General features: G+C 32.0%; 1 protein-coding gene across 1 annotated transcript; it reads right to left on the reverse strand.

Moving 5' to 3' along the window:
* Positions 1–198: 198 nt before the first annotated feature.
* On the reverse strand, positions 199–22277 carry LOC108904249 (DNA oxidative demethylase ALKBH2-like). The gene is made up of 5 exons (XM_018706724.1): positions 22159–22277; positions 18584–18787; positions 5434–5618; positions 674–837; positions 199–610 (listed from the first exon to the last, which is right to left on the reverse strand). Exons 1-5 carry the CDS (start codon positions 22174–22176, stop codon positions 471–473), a joined length of 711 nt encoding a protein of 236 aa, XP_018562240.1. The 5' UTR covers positions 22177–22277; the 3' UTR covers positions 199–470.
* Positions 22278–23719: the final 1442 nt, after the last annotated feature.

The raw sequence follows: 23719 nt of genomic DNA on the forward strand, positions 1-23719 counted from the left end.
TTAAACAAAATTAATATAATACTTACAAGATTATTAATATTATTCTTGGGTTTATTTTTTTTGTGATTCATTCAAGAATTACCACAGTAGTCAGTAACCATCTATTTCGATATTCAGTGAACTTAAAATTGGTTTTAACTTTGTCTACTACCTCATAGATGTCAGGAATTAACAATATAACAAAATGTTAGAAGATTGAATCATTCAAATTGTTAGACTTTTTTAATTTTAAGAAGAACTTCGTAGTGGAATAATAATAATATTGTAATTTGATTATAAAAAATATATCTACAAAACAATTATGTCAAACATTTGTGGAAACCAATTTGTGATGTATTTATTTCAACTAATAAAGTGCAAGTTATCTTATTTTCACGAACACCATTTTAAAATTTGTTTGAATAATTTGGTGACCTATTTTAAGTTCTAAAGTAATCGGATTTCTATCAAACTTTGTTCGAATAAAACCTCTATTTCTTATTGATCTTTCGGAACGTTAAATTAATCCTAACTCCATTCTCGAGTTTCCTGGGAGGGACGGAATGATACCAATACTCATTAGTGGGCGGATTCATAAGTAAGAGACTGCCGTGTTCGAGCTCGAGTTTGACTGAAACAAGCAAAAAGTAGCGGTAGAGTTTCAACTCCACTTTTCCAGATATTAGCTCCCTACCGGTCTGGATATCTCTCCTGGCAGGGCCCTTTTTTCGAGCGTCGCCGTGCTTTACAACAAAAGCCCTTTTTTGCCCCAGCGACACCGATGCTATAGGTGTGTTTTTGTCCAGCTCCTTTTCATCATCTCTGTGCTCCCCTATGTGGTCTTTTCCGTTCCTGTATCTGGATTAGAACACGTTTTCAGGACGGGTTTATAAAAACAGGTTGATCATACTGAGTGTTCGGAAGCGACTGGGCCAAACCGATTCAGATTAAATTACATTTTCGTACAATTTACTTATGGAATAAAAAAACTGTTTTGTTACATTTTGTAAGATAACACTTCTGCTCTTTTAGATATTTCCATGAAATTTTGTATGGGCAGGTTGTTTGGGGGTAGAAGGAAAGGAATAAATAGGAGGGAAAATTATTACATAACCTCAATTTCGAAATGTAACCTATGGATTAATGCACATACAATATGTCTAAATAAAACAATAACAAATTAATTTAAAAAATGTAGTGGTCCGTAGTGTGAAAATAGTATGGGGTTTCTACGAGCATGTGATGACGTCAACTGAGAGCAATACTATCATATATCAAGGCATACTTGTATGAAAATGTAACTTTCTGTCATTTTGCTAATAATCAAGAGCTATTTCAACCTAAACATCTAACATTTTATTATGCATAACAGGTAACACATAACGTTTCTTCGAACTTCCAACTTGACACAATATTTAAGGTTATGTTTGCGTTTTAACATTTTTAAATTGTCTTATTGAACACGATTCATACCATACATGAATGTAAAAATTACAGGTTTTTGACTTTCATTGTTTGTTTATCTACAATATATTGTTACCATGGTGTTAATATAGTATAAAACTTGACGTTTGAGTTGGTACGAGTTGACTTTTGCCCACAAATTTTGACGTTGGTCTATAGACCGTCACGATCCAGGGGGCATTGCGATCGACACCCTCAGATCTAACAAATTACGCATTTATTATTATTATTTATTAGATGTAGTACCTTTATTACCCTATTATAACAGTTTAGGTAATTGTTTGCATCTTTTTAAAGCAATCTTTCCTAGAAGTGATGCCAACCAGTCGAAATTTTTTCCCCCAAACCCATTTTAAAATCCCCTAAATTCAAACTGAAATACACTAACTTCGAATATGAAATTTTCAAATCGATTTATAAAGTTTTAGTTTGTCATATTCTATTGCCATATAATTAATTAATTATATGAAAAATATAATTAAATATTTCTCATTGTATTGAAATCTAATAAATTAACTTACCTGTATATTTTTTACGCAGATTTTAAATTCTATCAGAAAATTTCTCAAAAATCAGTTGTTTATTTTCATTATTCAGCTATTATTAAAATTACACTATTAAGTTCGAATTATAGAGGGCGACATGCTACTTTTTGTGACGCTACTGTCTAGCTCGTTGAGTTAGTTGGAAACAAAGACTTCCATAGAAGCTTCGATTTGACATGAATTAGACGAAAAAAATTCTGAATGAAATCATTTTCTCCCTAGAAAATACCCTAAACCAAATCCTAAAAATATTTTTCCCTCAAAAAATCCCCTTTTTCAAATTCTTTCCCCTAAACTTGGGGGGAAAACCCCCAGGTTGGCATCACTGCTTAGACGTGACGGCGTTGATAGCGCTGCCCTCTGGCCGCGGATGGCCTAACTTCTAACTTTCCTAAAACTGTAGGCAATGTCAACAATTAGACAGATCCTTTTCTAATGGTGGTACATAGTCCATCTAGGGACTTTCCTGTAATTTAGTCCCTATATTGACCAACTGATGCTCTCAGTTAGCCCCATTTTCAATGTTGGCAATAGTGACATTGCCCGAACAATAGCGGTAGACTATAGATACTTATCTATTACTAGCAATCTTTACGTTTTAGATTAAAACTAAGTTTAGCTATATTCATATCTTAAAAACTACTCTGTACCCTGTTTCACTAAAATATTTTAAAAAGTGAATTACCTATCTTGAATAAATGAAACAAAAATTTTTTAGTAAAGGCCCGTATAACTTTTATAAAAGTCACATTGTACTAAGGTAACTTGATCTAAATCGATTTATTTTCAATTGGGGAAGCTACATACTCTTAAAGTATGGCCCATTGCTTCTGGACACCCTGTATATGTTTAGATTATAAGATAAATAAAATATAATTTGAATCTTACATTTATCGATCTAATACAATTTTAAAAAATAAAATAAAAGACGTTAACGTTGTTTGCTTAAATTTTCAAGTTGAAGAACAAATCTGTTTCATGAAATTGATGGAAAATACTTTATATTCCATTCCATTCTTATGAGAAGGCGTTTTCTATAAACAGCAGCGATTTTTATCATTAATTTAAACAGAATCGTAGCTTACAATTAGCGAATAACATCGGCTATGTTATGTCACAACCATTTTCAAGTATAAATATCTTTTATATTATCTGATATATTTGTGGCATAATGTTTGCCTTTCTTTATTTATTGGATATTATGGCAACTGAGAAAAAACTAATTAAGTAAATTTTAAAAAATGCAAATCCTTTAGAATCAGGTGTTCATAAGAATTGAACTCACAGTAACCGATATTTAAATTTTAATTCTAATGATCATATTAATATAGAAGAATGTGTAATTAAATATTTGTACGATAGAGCCAAATTGATGTCTTCGAAAGATAAAATTTTTATTAACGAATTGAAATTAATAAAAATGTACTAAGAAATAGGCAATACTTTGAGAATTTGGTTGGAACAGTTTTTATGAATATTAAACAAATTTTGTCAGACAACAAAGGGAAATTACTCACAATAAAAATTCTATATATCACTACTATTGTTTATAAATTAAATAAAGTTTAAATTTTCTAGTTTCCAAGTGACCTTAAACGATTGAAATAATTTCAACAACAAAGTCAAAGATAGATAATGTCATATTTTATATATTTCTCAGAACAAAATTCTCTACTAAACAGAATGAAGTAGTTGAACATGATTTAAAACTTGAGGAAGCCGTTATTTTCCATCAAGTAATGTTCCACTGCAAATGTCATTAACATTAGCTATGATTAATTTTATAGATTTCTACTTGCATTGAACATATGGCATTTAATTTGAACAGTTGCACCTGAAGTATAGTAAATTTAAGGTATGCAAAACATTAATTTGAAAAGTGATTACTGTCTTCAACGAAAGTACGAAATCTTCGTTAATTTTATTTTTGTAATATCTGCACTTACACACTGCAACCGAGGGGGACTTAATTTATAAACTTTGAAACAACCATTTTAAAGATATTAAATTAATAATTTTCGATACATGTATAACAGTCTTTTGTCAAGGGTTTTAAAAAAGAAGTTAGAAACAATATCTCTTCAATGCATCTAAAATTAAAGGAACCCTAGTATTTCCACATTTATATAGTTAGGTAATTTGAATTTTCTTGTTCTATCATTGTTTTACCAAAAGTGCGATTTCTTGTCTATAAAACGCCTTAAAATAGAGTAAAATAAAAATATGAAAGCTAATAATAAAACACATAAAAATAAATTTACAAAAAAGCATTCATTAAAAGCATTAAAACATTTTGATGACAAAAAAGATATACCTATATTCGGAATTGTCAAGAAAATAATTGTTCAACCTTAAATAATTTAAAACAGAATCAGTTTTAATTTTCAAATTATTTGAGATGTTTACAACGCAATTGCAATCAACGATACTTCCTGGATATTTAACGGTACGAATTAAAACTATAATAAAATACCCATAATAGTTAATAATCGAAAACGGCGATTTTAAATTAACATGGGAACATGAGCACAATTTAATACAGCTAATAGCTATAAATTAAACGAGAAGCTACGGTGGCTTAACAGGTAAATAATTATTATATTATTTCGAATCGGATTCGATCAAGGATATGGACAGAGAAACACTGAAATAAAGAAAATATTTAAACTGTGGACAGAAAATTTCCAAATCGATTTTCTTTTCGTACACTTTTTTAGATATTTTGGGAAGAAAAATGTCAAATTGACCTATTGACAGCATGTGACGTCACAAAAGACATATGTTTTTACACTTTAAACAAGCACAAGCGACTGCAGAAATTATTATTATTATTATTATTATTATTATTATTATTATTTTTCAGAAAAGGAAATAACATTTTGTCTTCAGTGATGCGTACTTTTTGAATGACATAATGAACATTCGGTCATATTTTCGCAATACATTTTTGTAATTGTAATGATAAATTCATCAAAAAATTGAAGGAACCTCTTTGTCAGTTAAGTATCTACTTTGTATAAATTATATCACCTCATAAACACCTCATTTCATATTATTATACTTATTTCAGTTCGATACAACAATACAATAGTTTTTGTCTTTAACCTCAGAGACATCAATCCCTTTGATGCAACAATAGTTTCATGTATTCTTTAATCTCTGAAGTATTAGCATTGTATTCGTATAACGTGAATACTGAAATACAATTTTCTGAATTCGTGTACCTACTCTTTAAAAGTAGCATTCAGGATTCTAATAAGCAGATATACTTTTTTTGAGATATTAGTTTAGTTATTCATGAATTGAACACTTTTTCTGTATTCATCGCCACCTCTGCTGTCATCAAACAAACAACTAAGATCAACATGAGAAAATTACATTTGATTATAGCAGTAGTACTTAGGTATTTGATTTGATGGAACCCAATTTGAAAGAGATCACTTACCTATTTATCAAGACAAAGTTGTAGCGAAAACCAGTTACTTCATATAGCAGATTCCTCACGTCGTTGAGCAGAGGCGTCCACGGTTTCGCGGGCAAACTGGTTCCAGAAAAAGCGTACTTCATGCCTTCGTCTCCATAAGCAACCTGCTGTCTAGGAATCTCGTGCCATCTTCCAAATACCTTCACCTGAATTGGAACGTACAGATTGCGATTTAAGATGCTTTTATAGAACTGATGATGATGATGTATTTAATAAAAATAAAATATGTACAAAAAATTAATATATAGGGTGTTCAACGTAAGAAGGATTCTTCTGTAACTCTGCAACTGTAAAATTTATAAAAAAATAGCTTTAGTAAAAGGTGTCTGGAATTATGTGGGCCATGTAAGGGAAATATTTTTAACTTTACGGGGTGTTCCATTTCGCGTAGCCGCTACATAACTTTGTTATTTTAAATGGAACACCCTGTATATTATCGCGTTTTTGAATTCCTTAGTTAATTTATGGACAAAAAGTTGCCATGAGAAAGTGTTCTTAATTTTTTTCAATTATCATCTCAAACAAGGCTGAAATGAAACAAAAACAGATTTCCAAAATTTCGTTTTTTTTTTAAATATTCCGAAAACTTCGTCCCCTGATTATGCAACTTTGCCCCCATTTAAGCTAGTTCGTATCTCTTACCGTTTCCGAAATCTCTGTAGTGAGAAGCGAATTTGTAACAGTCTGTATTTGGGCGTTTTCACCCAAAAATTTCACTTTTCTACCGACATTCATTGGGAAGTCATGAATTTTGCTTACAGGATCGTGTTCAGCGCAACTAATTCCTTCGAAAATGATATGTGAGTCTCTTGGGTTTGGACTTTTTTTTGTGTGCCTGTTTTATCATTCCATCTTTCTCTTTGTCCCTCATATGTATTTTTCATTTACCAGGGAATAATCCCTTTATTCCAGTTCTGCCGCGGTATCATTCATCATAAAATTTTTCGCCGTCTGCTGCGGTGCCGTAATAAAAATATTACTTCTTGTCGGCAATATGTAATACGTCAGTTATCTGCCACAAACCTAATGATTTATTACTCATTATCCGAAGCAAATGGTGGAAAACAAACCACATGTATGACAGACGTATAGGGGGGAGGGGAGGAAATAATTACCCTGGAGTTTCCATTCTGAATTCAGGAAAAAACACAATAGAGGACATATTTACTGATACATGCAATTTAATGTGAATAATTTTCAGTAAAGAACACGTTTGAAATTTTATTACATGTAATGGTAGTAATTTTAAAGCAATAATTGAATAGTAACGTTTATGGGTTGTAAACACGTGTAGTTCTATTATCCGATAAATAATGCCTCTTGAGACAATGCGATGCATTATATTAAACAATTGAAGCACGTCGGGGATTACACGAGACGGTCGCAACGTTATGTAATGAAAAAAACTCTTATCTACCTACTAAAATAATTCAAACGTTTTACTTTTAATTAAGTCATTTTTTAAATTTGACCCTCTGTATAGGTTATTCATTTGCATTATTTTTATTTCTATTTCTTAGTTGTACACAATTATACAGGGTGTGGCGTGTATAATCTATAAAAATTAAACTACAGCTTCCTGATGATATTTGTAATAGAAAAAGTTCTTTCTTCGCATTTTTTTTGTAAATTAAAGTTTATTTATTCAACGAAAATGAAGGCCGACCCTGTGTTTTTTATTAAAAACTTTAGAAATGTTTTTATGCGACCCGAGGTGCAACCTTATAATTTAAGTCGGTATAATCTAATGCTAGTAATACTAAAAGAAGGTTAGGTACATTGTCAAAAAATTTGTGCAGGCAACTGACTTTGGATTTGTATTGAATTCATTTTTCACTTCATTATTAAATATTAAGCATCGTCCATCGACCTATCAGTGTTAAAAAAGTGAAAGATTCCAGACAAAAGTTTTTATTTTGTAATTCTACGATAATGACAGTGTAATTTTTATAAAGAAATAAAAAATAAGGATAGCGTGCCGATTACATTAAACACGAGATTCTTATTTCTTACTTTGCTTAATTTTTCAGTTTGTGCACAAACTTAGTTTTACAATGAACCGAGAAAATAATGCATTTACTATTTCACTATTTCCGAACGTGTCGATATGGTGTTAGTGTATGGTGCAGCCGGAGACTAGGTAGTACCGGGAATAGTGATGTAAATGGTAAAATGATTTAAATTGTTACTTACATAAATTACTGTAAAATTACCGCGAGATACCGGATGTAATTTATGTAATTTTTGTGGCTTACGTAAATTACGTAATTTACTGTAGTTATGTTAATTTACACTTAATTTTAAATATCGCGCCAATTTCAATTTTGACATTTAAGGTTTTATAACCTTTCTTTTATTTTAGCAATATTAGCATTCATTCTGAAGAGTATGGTAATAATGAGGATGAGGACCAGGATTATACAAGCTCTAATAGCTGTTTTACATTGACAATTTATTCATGAATAAATTAACGAAATTCTTCATGAATTAAATCACGAATTTATTGGTAAACAGTGTGGTTTTACACTGCTACAGACTTTGTCAAGTTTTTTGACGCATAAGTCAGTTCTACCAACAAATCAAAGAAACAAATAAACTTCAAAAATGTCACCTTTCCACTCATAATTGTAGTGACACAACAGCGGTACCGTTTTGACACATATCATATAAACATTAGTTTTTGTAAGTAACAAATCAGTAAAAACAATGCAAAACTAGTACGACGCCACACAATTATTTACATATTCCAATAACATAACCTCATTACAGATCTGAGGCAGGAAATCTGTTGGGTTGGTACTTCTGAACTTCACGAAGAAATTGACGAAAATCAGATCAATTCGTCAAGAACTTGATGAATAAATTCATGAAGTTATTTGACAGTAGACAAGAAATTCGACAAGTGTGCATTACACTTGTCCAATTTCTTGAAGAAGCGACGAATTAATTCATCAATAAATTGTCAATATAGTCAACAGCTATAAGAATAAGGTAATTATTACCTGAAAGAAATGAAGAATTTGAGGCAAAATGTAATGAAAAAAGGCGTGTTATTGTTATACAAAAGGTTTGTTTTTCGTTGTTGCATTTTTCGTTCATAATTTTGACTAAAATTTAGTTGACCATGCAAAGACCGAACTGACAAATAGATAGAACGAAAGAGATAGAAAAGGAAACAGAAATAAACGACGAAGAATTAAAAACTGTTAATTGTAATACATGCTACCAAAAAAGGCCTATGTCCCAGAAAAACAAATGCTTAAAGAAACGAAAGCTGTTTTAAATAGAAACCTAAATATTTGTATTTAGATTTGATTTATTTTATTTTTACTGCTGCACTTATATGAATGCTACCTACTTATATGAATAAAAATTTTAATTTTTTGCATAAAAATCGACAAATATTATTTTTTAATCATTGAATTGCAAGACTAGTTTTATAGAAGCTGAGTACTGAGAAGCTAAACAAGCTGAATACACTTTAAAATGTCTCAAAATTTAAATGTCATAAATTACATGAATTACAAGCTAATTTGTAAATTACATGAAATGTTACCAGTGAAATTACATTTTCATAAATTGCAAGTAATTTAACATCACTAACCGGGAACGATGGCCACAACGTCACCCCCCCCCCCCATGTGCAAATATAATCCTACACTGCATTCAGCGGCTGCGAGATACGGGAAGTGTTATTCCTCGAGGAGAAGGACGTGGTCAGCAGGTGAACCTTAATGTTGAAGATGAAATGTTGGAAAATCTTTCAGATTTTAACCCCAGATTGTAATCAACGAATGCGTTTTTGCAGATGTTTTTTTTTACGGCAATGTGTCAAACAAGACTTTCCTGCTTATGCCTGTATAGGTAACATATGAGGCGACATTTACCCGTGAAGAAGTGAATTTCCATAATATGCACATATGGGCCGATGAAAATCCTCACGCGATTAGGGAAATTCATTTTCAACATCGGTTCTCGGTAAATGTTTGGGCTGACAAAATAGGCGATGTATTTGTGGGTCCCTATTTCTTTGAAGGACGACTAAATGGACCAACATATGCTGACTTTTTGGAGAACCGGTTGCCTGAATTATTGGACGAGGTGGTATTACAAGTTCGGGCACGCATGTTTTATCTTCAAGATGGGGCTCCTCCACACAGTACTCGAGAAGTAACGACACTTTTGAATTAAATCAAATCAGCGATGGATTGGACGCTTTGATCCTGTGCCGTGGCCATCTCGGCCACCCGATCTAACTCCAATGGACTTTTATCTTTGGAGTCACTTGAAGTCATTGGTTTACAATACTCCAATTACAACGGAGGAAGAATTGCGAAACCGTATACTTGAAGCTGCTGACACAATTAGGGGAATACCTGGAATTTGGGAAAATATTCGCCAAAATTGGGTGCGTCCGTGCCATGCCTGTATCCGCGCTAACGGGGATCAATTTCAACATTTTCTCTAGAAATGGTTTTATTTCATTTTGTTCCCTATTTTTATGCAATATGAAGATTGAAGATATGACAGAAAACATATATATTTTTTTTTTGGAAACTTGTACTCCCTACTTATGTATTGACAAATAATCTATTCCTGGAGTTTCTGTACTTAAAGTGAATCACTCTGTATATTACAACTAATTTATGTTTAAAGAACTGGTAGAACATTAAGATTAATTGCTATAAATTAAAAAAATTGCTGTATCGTATTTCACACTTATCTCGAGAAAATGTATGCGCCGTCTTTTGAAATTATAAACTCCTATAAATAATTTTACATCCTGATTCCATGAATTTTAACGGCTTCATTAGCTTTTCTACTAGTGATTAGAGAAAATACCAGAGCATATGATTAGAACTAGTCAAGAATTCAGTTACACTACGACAAAAAAATCAGGGCAAAGTATCCTGGCTAAACTTTAACAAAGGTCTCAGATATGAATAACATAAGTAATAGAACGAATTGACATATTTTTTTGTAACAAACGGTGAGAATTTTTACCGCAAAACTGAAATTATATTTAACTCTTCAGTTTAGTAGGACATACGATATTCCCGAGTTGTGTTGCGAAGTGTATACAAATTATTGGAAATGTAAATATTTAAAATACCGTTAAAACGGCACCGAATCGATAGCACAGGTCGACCTTTAATGGAAATTTATGGCCAGAAAATCCGAAATGTCCATTAAAACATACGCTTGCATTTGCAATGACTTTCTATTGGAAACTATAACGGTAAATCAACTAATACGCATGAATAAAACTATAAGTACGTAGAAAATGGAATATAAATCATATAAATACACTTAACTTAATAAAAAAATATCGGCACATGGACGAAAATTAAATTATTCTGGCTACTATGTTGATTATTATAAATAATAAGTTTTCGCTTGTCTGGGAACCAGCACTTTTGACGTGTTATATGCGGACGATAAAATTGGCTATGAATGGCAGTTAATTAACAATTTATCAATATTCCATTTAAACTATTTACGTACGTTGCACAAAATACTCCGTTTATTACACATCGTGATTGTTAACAATGATCATAAATCATATAATTTTTTAACAGCCAAATTTACTGTAAGTGACTGATGATAAAAAAAATGCAAAAAGCGATTCAGAACTCCTTCCAGCAAATCAAGTTTGTTAAGACACGCAAAATGTCAAGTGTTCCATTTTATAGGAAACAGCTTAAAGGGGGCGTATTTATGCGTGATTAATCAAAATGTTTTTTATTATTTTCATCAATGATGTAGCGTAAAACTTTAACGTCAATTTTTTAATGTATGCTGACGATTTGAAAATTTATACTAATAATGTCAACTCTGTATCTAATTGTAATAGGCTTCAGCACAGCTTGAATTTGCTTATCATTTGGTGTTATAATAATCGGTTCCCCTTAAACGTTATGAAGTGCAATGTAATGTCTTTCTCCCGTAAAACTAGTTCTACCTTAAATTACAGCCTACGTGATCAGGTGCTGGTTAGACTTGAGCATATTAAGGATTTAGAGGTAATCTTTGACCCAAAATTAACGTTCTCTTCAAATATTGTTGAATCTGTCATAGGGGCTTACAAAAACTTGGGTTTTATTCTTCGAAATAGAAACGACTTTAAGAATAGACACGTACATACTTTGTTAGACTCAACTTGGAGTATGCCTCTGTGGTTTGGTCTCCCATCTCCCTATTATAATTGGTACATAATATCATTAGAAAAAGAGCAGAGAAGGTTTCTTAAATCGGCTAGTTTCATCTTGAATGGGGTCTACCCAGCTCTGGGATTTCCTCAAGATTTATTGGATAGGTTGTCAACCACGATGTTGATTGCATTGAGCTTACAGTGCAAATAAATTACTGCGTTCCTCAAATAAACGCGAGATCAAAAATAATTTGTTCAATCTTCCTTCTTCGCGCACAAACATGGTGCGGTGGTTTCCTTTAGGGGGGCGTTTTTAAATAATAATAAATATAATATGGAGAATAGCCTGGGCATATTCAATGCTTCTATAAGAGTTTTCTTTTTGTTTTTGTATTATTTATGCAATTGTTTTTTTTTGTTGTGTTCTTATGATGATTTTTAGATATACTAATTCATATGTGACTTTACTGGTTTGCTATTTATTGACTGACTGACATTGTTTTTGAACTTTTGTACTTTTTAGTAAATTATGTTTTACATATTTTAAATTTTTGTGCTTCTTCTTGTATATGTGTGTTTATTGTAGCTGTAATATTCTTCCTGTAATTGGGCTTCTCCCGTTGGGTGAACTAAAATTAAATAAATAAATAAATAAATAATACTGGAGTATTCGATAAAACAGAAAAGGTACCTACATTCCGATTTACATGGGTGCCCAAGTGTTTCGTGACCTTTCAGTGCGAAAAATTAAAGGAATCCTTATATTTCAATATTTTTATAGTATAGACGGATTTTCTTGTTCTATCATTGTCACTAAAAGTGCGATTTCTTGTCTATAAAAACGTCAGCCTCAATATCTTAAGTCCTATTCGCTGCATAAAAAAATTTTTAAGTAAAAGTCGTAGCATCCATCGGAGAAAAAAATACTCATGTCATTATCCCAGAAATTCTAGTCCTTCAAGTATATTCGAAGTGCAACTTTGACTTTTTAAATAATAATCCTCATTTTTATCACGAAATCTTGCTTTGCTTATTATTTTGGATATATTTTGTTTGAAACTTTTTTTTCCAAAACTGTACAGTAATTGAGTTATGTGAAAATTAATATTCCGTCAATTTTTATAGCACGAAACTCTTTACGTTTAGGGTATAGAGATAACTGTCCAGTAAAATAATTTACCTTTCATTCATTTTTCTAATTGCTTCTGTACTTTATTACTGAATATTCACGCCGCCACTGAACAAGCATTTTTGAAAAAAGTACCACTGGAAAAAAGTGCCAAAAAATACGAGAATTATATAAAATTGTAGTTAGTTGACGTCACATCTACAATTTTATTAACCAAGTGAGCTTGTCGCATGATTTTAAACCTAAGCGAAGTCATTATCGAAGGAGAATATCTCTTCCAATAGAATGTATCCATGATTCCATGCCTAGGCGTGCAAGATGCAACTTAGGTAACGAAAATCCTAGACTTTTGGCTGTTTGGTGATTTAAAATAAGCCTTCGTGAAAGTGAACAATATTGCACATTCACACCTCCTACCACGCATGCACAGTGATGGCTGAAACCGTTCTACCTTACATACTGTGTTGACTCTGTTCATTCCAATTATTAATATTATATGTTTCATATTAAATATTCAGTTGTATAAGCTGCTGTTATTTTATAATTAAATTATTATACAGGGTGTCCCGCATAAGAACCGACACAGGGCATGTAACTGTGTATGTTTTATAGATTACACATTATCATTTTTTCATAAATATAATCGTAAGTATGTACACATTGATTGGAAAACCTTTAAATACGTTTAATTGCGACCACCTGGAGCTGTTCGCGATACTAAAGCGCAACTCTAATAAAATGGAAATAGAAAAAAAAAAACGGAATAATTCAACAATAAAAATAACTCATCCTTTAAAACGCAGTGGACGCGCGGGGCTATAAAATTTAATTGCCACTTTATTGGGCATTACGCGATGCGGTTAATTATTCGAAATTGCCTTAACGTGATTTCAATTTTTTATTATTTTTTCAAGCGGTTTTCAAGTGGACAGAGTTGCACTGAGACTGAAAAGAATTGATAGTTTATACAGTCCGTACAATATTTGTTGAGAAAGGGTTCCAAGAAAATAGGAAGCCAATAAAGTTCTGTTATCGAACTACTGTAACAATTTACCGCGGCAGGGATGTGCCTTGAAATTTCCCGCGTTATTTTCAGAATTATAAAATATATATATACGACTGGGAAATAAATTCTTTTCTTTTATTTTATAAATGGAATTATTTGCCGTAAATGTTATTTTATTATATTCAAATGTATATACTTTCGTCAAAACGATGTGAAATATTTACTATAATCTATAATTTTTCTAAGAATTTATATTGTTTGTAAATATATATAATTTAATTCAAATCTTTTATAGTTTTGAAATTTATTATCTCGGTTAGCTACAATATCTCTTACAGTTCATCATAAACTGCTAAACTGCATCATCAACTAACATATTTGTTTCAAAACTACCAGCTCCTTAATATATTTAAAATTTAGTATTAATGTATACAAGACAAATGTAGCATATTATAATCAAACTTATGTTTTCTTGAAAGAAAGGTGTAGGTCACAGAATGGCGTAGGTGGGAAGTAGCACGATAGATGGAGCCAGCAGTTACGCTCTGTGTATAGACATCTCCTTGTCAGTAACGACACTAAAGCAGCTGGGTCGTTCTAACTACGTAAGTCAATAAGTCCCAAAGCGACCTATGTCTAGTTGGTTAAACACATAAGAGTAACTAAATAAGAGGCTTTTATTGGATAGGGCGGATCGAACATGCATTCACTGAGGCCATCTCACGTTGTTGCAGCAGAACATTGTCCTTTATGGAATTTGTTAAACAGAAATCTGCAACCACAGATTCTGTATTTCCAAGCTTTCAATCAACAGAAATAGAATGCATTGACTGAAATATTTCAATCAACGTAGAGTAGAATAGAATGTTTGAGGTTTGAGGTTATAGTTTATCTTCGGGATTTCAGGTAGGTTGCCGCGTTTTATATACATTAATAAATTTGTTTTGTTTTAGATTAACATAATGAGGGATTTATTGAATCAATCGTCTGAACTGCCTTACTGTTTTTTATTCGTTTTTTTAATCCAAAATGAGTTTACCTGATAGAACTAAACGTCAATGTAGTGCTCCAAATTGCAAAAACATTTATTACTATATGAATATCTGTAATACGTTCTATAGAAATAAAAGTTTTTTCAGAATTACAAAAGACAGACAATTACTGTGGATAGAATCAGTTCGAAAATTATGTAAATCAGAATTTACTCCGTCAAACAGATCATTATTTTTGTGAAGACCATTTTGAGTAAAAAATGTTTAAAAAAACAGTAATAGGAAGTGCTGTGCCAACATTATTTTTAGGATCAACTACAAGTTCACCTATTAATTGTAATAATATCACCTCGGAATCCTCAGATAGTATCCAACATTCAGCAAAACAATATGTTAACGTAACATTACAGAATTTTCATAGTACGAGCTGCCAAACTTCAATTTAGGATGATTTTTCACCTCCACCTTTTAAAAAACCGAAATACATAAATATGTTTAAAATTGTTATTTGCTATAAGTGTAGTATATTACATCGTACTGATGAAAACCAATTACTTCGAAACAAATGTATCTAAGCATAATTTTTGTCAAGTCACTGTGCAATGCATTTACAATAATCACAAGTCTCCCTGTACTTTTTTTTTGATATTTAAATATTTTCGAATTCATAACTAAAATGAATTTTGTCACATTTAAGTAACACTGCTTTAACTTTTTCATTTAACCAAGTGATAATTAAAATATTTCATAATTAATAATGGGTCATGGAACAGGTGTTAATGGTTCACGTTAATTTCAATGATTAACTTAAAGCTGTTTTGTGATCTATTACTTATGAAACACTTTCTATTCTTTGTGTACTTTGCTACGTTTAAATTTACCGCCATTATGGTGCAGTGACGTCTATTAGATAGTAGAATCAATGGTTACTCTAATTGTGTTTTCCAATGCAGTTTCCTTAATTATTTTATGGTCTGTGGTTTCCGAGTGTGTCGTCTGCTGCACCAGCTACAGCTGGCGGTACTCTGCCGCTGTTGCCAACAGAATACACAGAATAAAACCCTCTTATTTAGTTACTCATATGGTTAAACTTATGAACGATCCTAGGCTGTTGTACTAGGTGTTGTAAGTTCGAAACAAAATATTTTTTATTCCAATCCAAATCCAAATATATTCTTAAAATAAGTATATACAATCAATCGACCAAAACTATTCAATTTTGGACAAAGAACATATTTCCAGCATCTGGGGGAAGTTGTGGCAACCTTCCCCGTTTAATAACAATTTTTCAAACCTAGTCCAACCCTGGACGTACTTCGATTTGACGATACCAACACAACAGCGCAAACCTTACGTAATAATTCACTCCTAGTACCGCTAATTTTTAGTGTTGGCATATGCATCGCAGGGTTTGTTAACAGCTTAATGGGTCGTTAAAGCCAGCATTCGAAAAACTTCAAAATAAATCTGAGCTTTTGTTGAGTTGTTCAGCGTAAAAATGCGTGGTACAGCTCTGAGTGCGAGAATGATGACTCTTTTCAAGTATTATATGCATATTTCATTCACGAAAAGTTCCGGAGGCAGAGTAGGATTCTATTGGAGGGCATGTCCTCATATTTTTATTTTTGTAAAAGTGAGGCACTTGCTTTTAGAGCTGAGTTGTTGGTAATTTAATATTTAATTAGTTATAAAGAATATCTAACAACGTAGACATTATTTTTTAGAATAACTCCATCTTGTTATACAGGGTGTTAATGAACTTATGTCAAAAATTTAAAGGGGTGAAAATGGAGCAAGTTAACTGATGTCACAAACTTGTATTAGAAGTTTAAGGTCGTAGAGAAAAAAGCTAATTAAAAATGTGTTTAAAACTGTTTTGGAACTGCTGAAATACATGTATTTTATCTTACTCACTTTTTTCGGAGACTGCGCGACTTTCTAAACATTACTTTTCCCACAGGCGAAATGGGAAACTATGAGGAATGGAAAAATAAAAATGCACTTTAGATCAACCTTAAAAAAAATATTATAATACCACCAAGTCTTTAGATCCTAATACTATAAATAATCTCTTTATTACGTCCGTAATTAGATCATCAGCAGATTTTAATACAAAATTTTAGTAATAACAACTATAAACGTTTGCAAAGTAATTTAATGTTTTAAAATGTAACAGGTGAAGAAGTGCATTTTATAAGTGAAATTAGCTCTAATGCAAAAGGTGTAAATGATGTTTAACTTGACATGCAAAGAGAAAAGACAATATAGCTGGAAAATTGTCAAAATATAGAAGTGTGCCACCAACCTACACAATGACATGATAATCAATCCGATCGGACCACCACGACTGAACATTTGCTAAAGCTTTTAATTGTATCGATAATTTTTTATCATTCGCAAAATTAAATTGTTTATGCATGCTTTCGTTGATTGAAGGGTCAAATTCAGGGTGTTGAGGAAGGTAAAATTTTGTCTGATATTAGCTGTGGTGTACCACAGGGATATATACTCGGTCCCTTCGTCTTCACGATGTAGGTATACTTCAGATATCACCAGTATAATAAAATCTAACATTTATTGCTATGCTGATGATAAGTAGGTATATTTCTTTTTCCTCTGATGAATTCCAATAAACTTTTCAGCAATTAAATAAATTTATGAATTCATGAATAGTAAAAAAATTGGTATATGTCTTAGTACTTCGAGAACAACTGCAATTATGGGTGGTTTTCCAATGCAATTCCCAAAAAATTAACGCAGAAAATAAATTATTTCTTATTGACATTGACAATCATAAAAATTTTGGTATTCATTTAAATTTTACCCAACACGTAAATAATTAAACTGTATACGCTCGACTTAAAATTCTCTATATTTGTGTATAAATTTAGTTCCATATTTGATTCATGATGAAGTTTATGATGATGCACAAGGAATTAAAACTCTACAAAATTGTATGAGGTTTGCATATTACATAAGAAAGCGGAATGAAACACGTATTATTCCATATTTTAATGTTACAAAAGATTTCCTGCGTCGGAACATGGCTTTACATAAAAAATCTATAGGATTTTAATCGGGTTTTCGAGGAGGCCATAGTTGAGGTCCACAACCTATCCAACAATGTGTAGCTTCTTTAGAAATTAGTACTTTTTCGAGAAAATTAATGTCTGTATCTGTACTTAACCTAAATTCCAGAAATAGTTGGCCAATTCGTGGTCTCTAACAATGACAATCCACACATACAAAGAAGACTTTTATTGATGGTAAATTTCGGCTTTGTAGACTCGCGTGACTTAATGATTCAGTGAACTCGTTTATATGTTAACGAAGAATTATTATGATGTTTCATGTGAGAATACGACTTGGCAATCCCCCTCGAGCCCAGCAGTTCTCAATATGTTTGCACGTTTTTGTTGAGTAAGGCCTTTATTTACATATTTTTGCGTCATGGGGGTTTAATATAACAAGATAAATCTCTATTTAGTAAATAGTCTACAGAATAGTTTACGTATTATTGAAAATTGTATATAAATACATTCGTAGAACTCGAAATGAAATTCGAAGGTTCCTTATTATTAAGCGAATTAAAATTTCTCTCCCCTTTCCGTTAATAAATTTTAATGAAATTCGGGCAACTTCCAGGCACTCTTTATTTCGACGGGATCTCGCCCTCAGGTGGGACTCGCAAATGAGCAAACAGGTCACCCTGATTAAGCTTTTGAGAAGAGGCGGCGAATAAATAAATTATAACCCTTCCCGCTGAAGCTAATTAAAAAAGACCTAATTACTAATTAGTAATTTATAAAATAAACCGGGCGTAAGGCCCCGACCTTTGTTAGGGCTCCCTCGTAGTACTCGACGCCGTCTTCCAGCTGCCGCATGAGCTCGTCGGCCACCGCTCCAGGCATCAGCACAGCGTAATCCAGATCCAGGTTCTCGGCGGTGGTTTTTTTCATCTTGACGACCGCTTTATTCTTCGCTAGCTGCTCGAGTGCTCGAAAGCACTTTGGAGGTCTATTTTCATCCGTTTCATTCTGTAAATAAGAAAGGTTACCTCCGGGTACGTTTGGAAAGGGAAAATGTTTTTTTTTTTGAAGAAAAGTACAAAAGTTTTTTTAATATCAATACTGGAGTATATTCTCTCATTGCATTTGTAGCCCAGTAAATGAAAAAAAAAAAATCGTTTCAGATAAAAATGGACTTTTTTTAGCTGTATTAAAAAGCGCTCTCCAACAGGAGTTTTTGCTTTTGTTTATACTTATAGGTTTTCAAAAAACGCTTCATTTGAGACCTGCTAAATTAAAATCCATTAACAATTTGTTTAAATAATTGCAAAAAACCAGCGAAATTTGAATTTGGTATAAATAGAAGAAAAGAGCATAAATCGTCTCTAAACTGCAGTAAAAGTTGTATTTTGTTACCGTTAAAAACTGAAAATTTGGTAAAAAAATATTTATTTGTTTACGAAATTTTACTTTTATTTTTTAGAAATATATAATTTTTTTTGCTGGCTTGCTTGCTTGCTTGCTGGCTTGCTTGCTTGCTTGCTTGCTTGCTTGTTTGCTTGCTTGCTGGCTTACTTACTTAATTACTTGCTTGCTTGCTTACTTGCTTATTTGCTTGCTTGCTGGCTTGCTTGCTGGTTTGCTTGCTTGCTTAAATACTTGCTTGCTTGCTTAAAAACTTGCCTGCTTGCTGACTTGCTTGCTTGCTTGCTTGCCTGTTTGTTTGCTTGCTTGCTTACTTACTTACTTACTTACTTAATTACTTGCTTGCTTGCTTGCTTGCTTACTTACTTACTTAGTTATTTGCTTGCTTGCTGGTTTGCTTGCTTGCTTGATTGCTTGCTGGCTTGCTTGATTGCTTGCTTGCTGGATTGCTTGCTTGCTTGCTTGCTGGCTTGCTTGCTTGCTTGCTAGCTGGCTGGCTTGCAGGCTTGCTTGCTTGCTGGCTTGCTTGCTTGCTTGTTACTTACTTACTTACTTACTTAATTACTTGCTTGCTTGCTTGCTTGCTGGTTTGCTTGCTTGCTTATTTGCTTGCTTGCTTGCTGGCTTGCTTACTTGCTTGCTGGCTTGCTTACTTGCTTGCTTGCTTACTTACTTAATTACTTGATTGCGTGCTTGCTTGCTTGCTTGCTTACTTACTTAATTACTTGCTTGCGTGCTTGCTTGCTTGCTTGCAAGTGCTTGTTTTTTAAAATTCATACTTGTTTATGTATAAACATTAAGACTTGAAATTTCGAGAATAAATCAATCAACCCTTAAACTTCATAAGAACGGTTATATTGAGATATCGAAAAAAATGCATTTTATAGTAATTTTTAATCGTTTAAAAAAAGTCCTCGAATACATTTTTTACACAATGTGGTGGGGGAAATAAGACAGAAACAAAAGTGGAAATCGAGACTTCATCTTAACTGCCCGAAAATTTTGCGATATCTCCAGTAATTGTGGACTAATTTTAACGTTTTTTTTAATCTGGGGTAGGGTATGAAAATAATAACATCTGCACGGTCCATTTTGCAATAATTAATTATTAATTTGTTATACACTAATAATTAATCCAACTTTTCTGCTTAAAAAAGGCATACCCTGCTAATATCTCTACAGTCAACCATTTTCAACAAAAAAGTATTTAAATTTGTAAATGTATAAAAAAAAATGTTTAATAGTTAGTTCTTGAAATCCATAATCACATCATAATCATTTGTGAAGTCAGAATTATAGGAATTTAAAAAAAAATATTCGCAGTTCTATCTGAATTTGGTAAAAATGCAAGAATTGTAATTGTGTTCCTGTGGATGTTTTTGAAGAAGCTCAAGAAGCAATTTTCCATTTATAGCCACCGAAATCCAGGGAATGTTACGAAAAAACAAATTTGAAAATTAGTGACGTACAGGATGTTGACAGCAGAAAGTTATGTTGACGAGTATATATCTAACAATCTTGATGTTGCAAGGAAAATCCAAAGAAAATATAGCTGTTCCTTACAAGAAGAGACATCCGTAACTTGTGCTAATTCTTCACAAATTTCGGCAGATGTTATGCGTTCCGAAAATGATGGCAACAATGCTACAGAGGTTGTTATTAACGGAAAAGAAGTTAAATGTAATAAAAAAAACGAAATATCTATTACTATAAATGAAAATGTTAATGTTAATTATTAGGTAAATAAATTAAATTTAATTTTCATTATTATATTAGTGAAATAAAGTTACTTTATTCTACTAGTGGATAAAGTGTCACTTTAGACAGTTCATATATGTGGATAAAAGTCCGATTATAAGGCAATTGTGGATAAAAGTTATTTATTTTATTACAGGGGTTAAATGAAGTGGCACAAATGATACCAGAGATTCCTTAGGTTAAAATAAGTTGATTGAACCTAACACACCTATGTCCTAAATCGCATAATAAAAATGATTTTGGTGAAAAATAAAAAAGGTTTTTCCTTAATAATTTCTAAACTTTTAGTCAGATATGTTTCATATTTTCAGGGTGGGAAAAATATTATAATAATCATCTTTGGCTGTCGTGTGCGGGCGCCCGCTGCAGGCAATGTTATGCATTAAATATGTATTAACTTGTTCGTCAGCCCTCTTATACAGCTTTTAGTAACAAATATATGCTCGGCAAATATGTATTTTTGATCTTATAAATTAGTATTTCGGATTTAATACCTCCAGGAATATCAACGCCTAAAATGGACATTTTTGTTAATAAATTCAGAACTTTGTGTAGTTTTCAAATGTTTAAAATGTCATTGAAATCTAATTATAGTACGTTTAAAATATTGGTTTACATGGTCTTCAGTTTTCTTAACGTCAATGAATTATATAGTATTTCATTCATTTCCGTTTGGCTAAGAAGTCCTAACCACAGTATCTACCTGAGAATACCAAGAAAGCCAACATTTACCTTTAATTATAAAATTGTCTGGTACCCATTTTTTTTATAATTTAATTATAGGAAATATAGGGATTTAAAAAAAGTTATGAGAATTACACAAAATACAGATGGTATAAATTTACCATTAAATTATAACATCAATATGTCAATTACAATTTTAGTGAAATATGAAAATGCCATGTATCCACCTTATATTACCATCGAGGTAGGAAATGTGGCAACGTCGCCGCTATATCTACACAACTACAAATACAAATCACATTGCCGGTCGGAATAAAAACAACTGTTTTTAACGCCGACTCGACTCTCTAAATTTCCCATTTAATACATTATTTAATTTTTTACGTATACAATTGCCTTAGCAACTTTTACACTATTTCTATTTCTGATAATAGTTCCACAAACCAAAATAAAATGTAATAGGTACCTATTATGTTTACATCTATAGACATTGGTAAAAACAAAAACAAAAGGAGTCTAGAATGTAGTCTTACCTGAGCTATCACTATCATGGCTTTATTGCATCTAAGAGACCCGTATTTCTTCTAAAGTATTTATATTCGAATTCTCGTATTTTTAACAACAGTAATAACTTAACCAAACTTAATATTTCAACGACACGACAGTGTGGATGGTGGGAAAGCAAGGATCGATAAACATGTTGCCAGCTTTATAAATTTATCAGGAGTTGTTGGGATTGAATAGAATTTTATAAATTTACAATCATCTCACATTTTGATAACACTTTTAAACATTAATTATACAAGATTCAAAGGTACGGGGATATTAACATAGAATCTGTCTCCCACATACAGGGTGATTCACAACTTATCCAAAACAATTTGGGAATAGATGCGTCATGAAAAATGGAGTCAATATCGTAAAAAAAAAATTGTTAAATCCTTATAGTTTCCGAGAAAAAAATTATTGAAGTTGTAGTACATTCAACCATTACATAGCTGGACAACTGTAGTCTCCAGCGTCATTCGTAATACGCGTGGAGAGCCACGTGGACTCAGCGACTTCGAATACTGAAATCCGATTTTACAGTCGTCGTTGCCATAGTGTTTACAATAGTTTTTTAGTAGTTGGTGTTAAAAATGGCTTGCGTGTATAGCAACTCGGGGTTGGTGGATGTCGTTTTAATTTATGGTGAAGCCAAAAAACATTTGTATTATGGTGAAGCATCTGTGTTATGGTGAAACAAGGCAGCATTTGTGTTAGCTCGTAGAAACTGAGTAAGATGGACCTTCAGTGAATTAAGCGCCCCCTTAAAATAGGCCTACAGCAAATTTTATTTAAAAAAGTACTGCATATTAATGTATTGTATTGAAATTAATGCAGCCTTCCATTAATTAGAAAAAAAACAAAATTTAATTGTTTTCGCAAATTTTCTTTCTATTTCTTGTTTGTTTTTGTGCCCATGCCCATTGAATATTCTTATTAAATAAAGTCGTTGTGTTTCACTTTTTATTTCATGGGTTACTGGACCAAAAGATATAAGATCAGCGTGATTGGCAATTTGATCGTAGAATAAATAATATGCAATATTTTTTTTATGAAATTTGGTGTAGGTTCATTTTAAAGGGTGCACTGGCGTACTCATAGCTAATATGGTTTCTTCAATTTTTACCCCCAAAAATAAAGTGGTAGGCCTTGTTTTTTGTATAAAAATGATGACACATACATATTATATTGAGAATCAATACCACGAATATTTTGTTCAACCAGTTGTGTAAAAAGAAAATGAAACTGTGAATCCCCATTTCTTAAAATACCCTCAACTCACAATACAAACAGTTGGCTCAATGTCGAATAACAACCGTAAAAGCCGTATTTGTAAATCCAATATTACCACTGTCAATACTGGAACTGCATATAAAATCAAATGAACCAATAATACGTGTAGTTTTGATACGTAAAATCACATAGGTATTCTGTTGCAAACAGCCCATTAGGAATGTTAAATTTACAAAAACTGAAAAGTGTACACTCGTAATTTCATTTCATATTAGTCGTAGATTTATTTGTGCTTGTAATAAAAATGTAAGGTAG

Source organism: Anoplophora glabripennis, unplaced genomic scaffold (genome assembly GCF_000390285.2).
Source record: "Anoplophora glabripennis isolate ALB-LARVAE unplaced genomic scaffold, Agla_2.0 scaffold46, whole genome shotgun sequence".
NCBI classification, from domain to species: domain Eukaryota; kingdom Metazoa; phylum Arthropoda; class Insecta; order Coleoptera; family Cerambycidae; genus Anoplophora; species Anoplophora glabripennis.

What these genes read in the sequence shown, in the direction of transcription:
- LOC108904249 (XM_018706724.1), bottom strand. An exon ending in ACGAGGGAGCCCTAACAAAG is followed by an intron (nt 5,619 to 18,583) that starts GTCGGGGCCTTA and finishes GTTCCAATTCAG; the next exon opens with GTGAAGGTATTTGGAAGATG. An exon ending in CAGGAGAGATATCCAGACCG is followed by an intron (nt 611 to 673) that starts GTAGGGAGCTAA and finishes TGCTTGTTTCAG; the next exon opens with TCAAACTCGAGCTCGAACAC.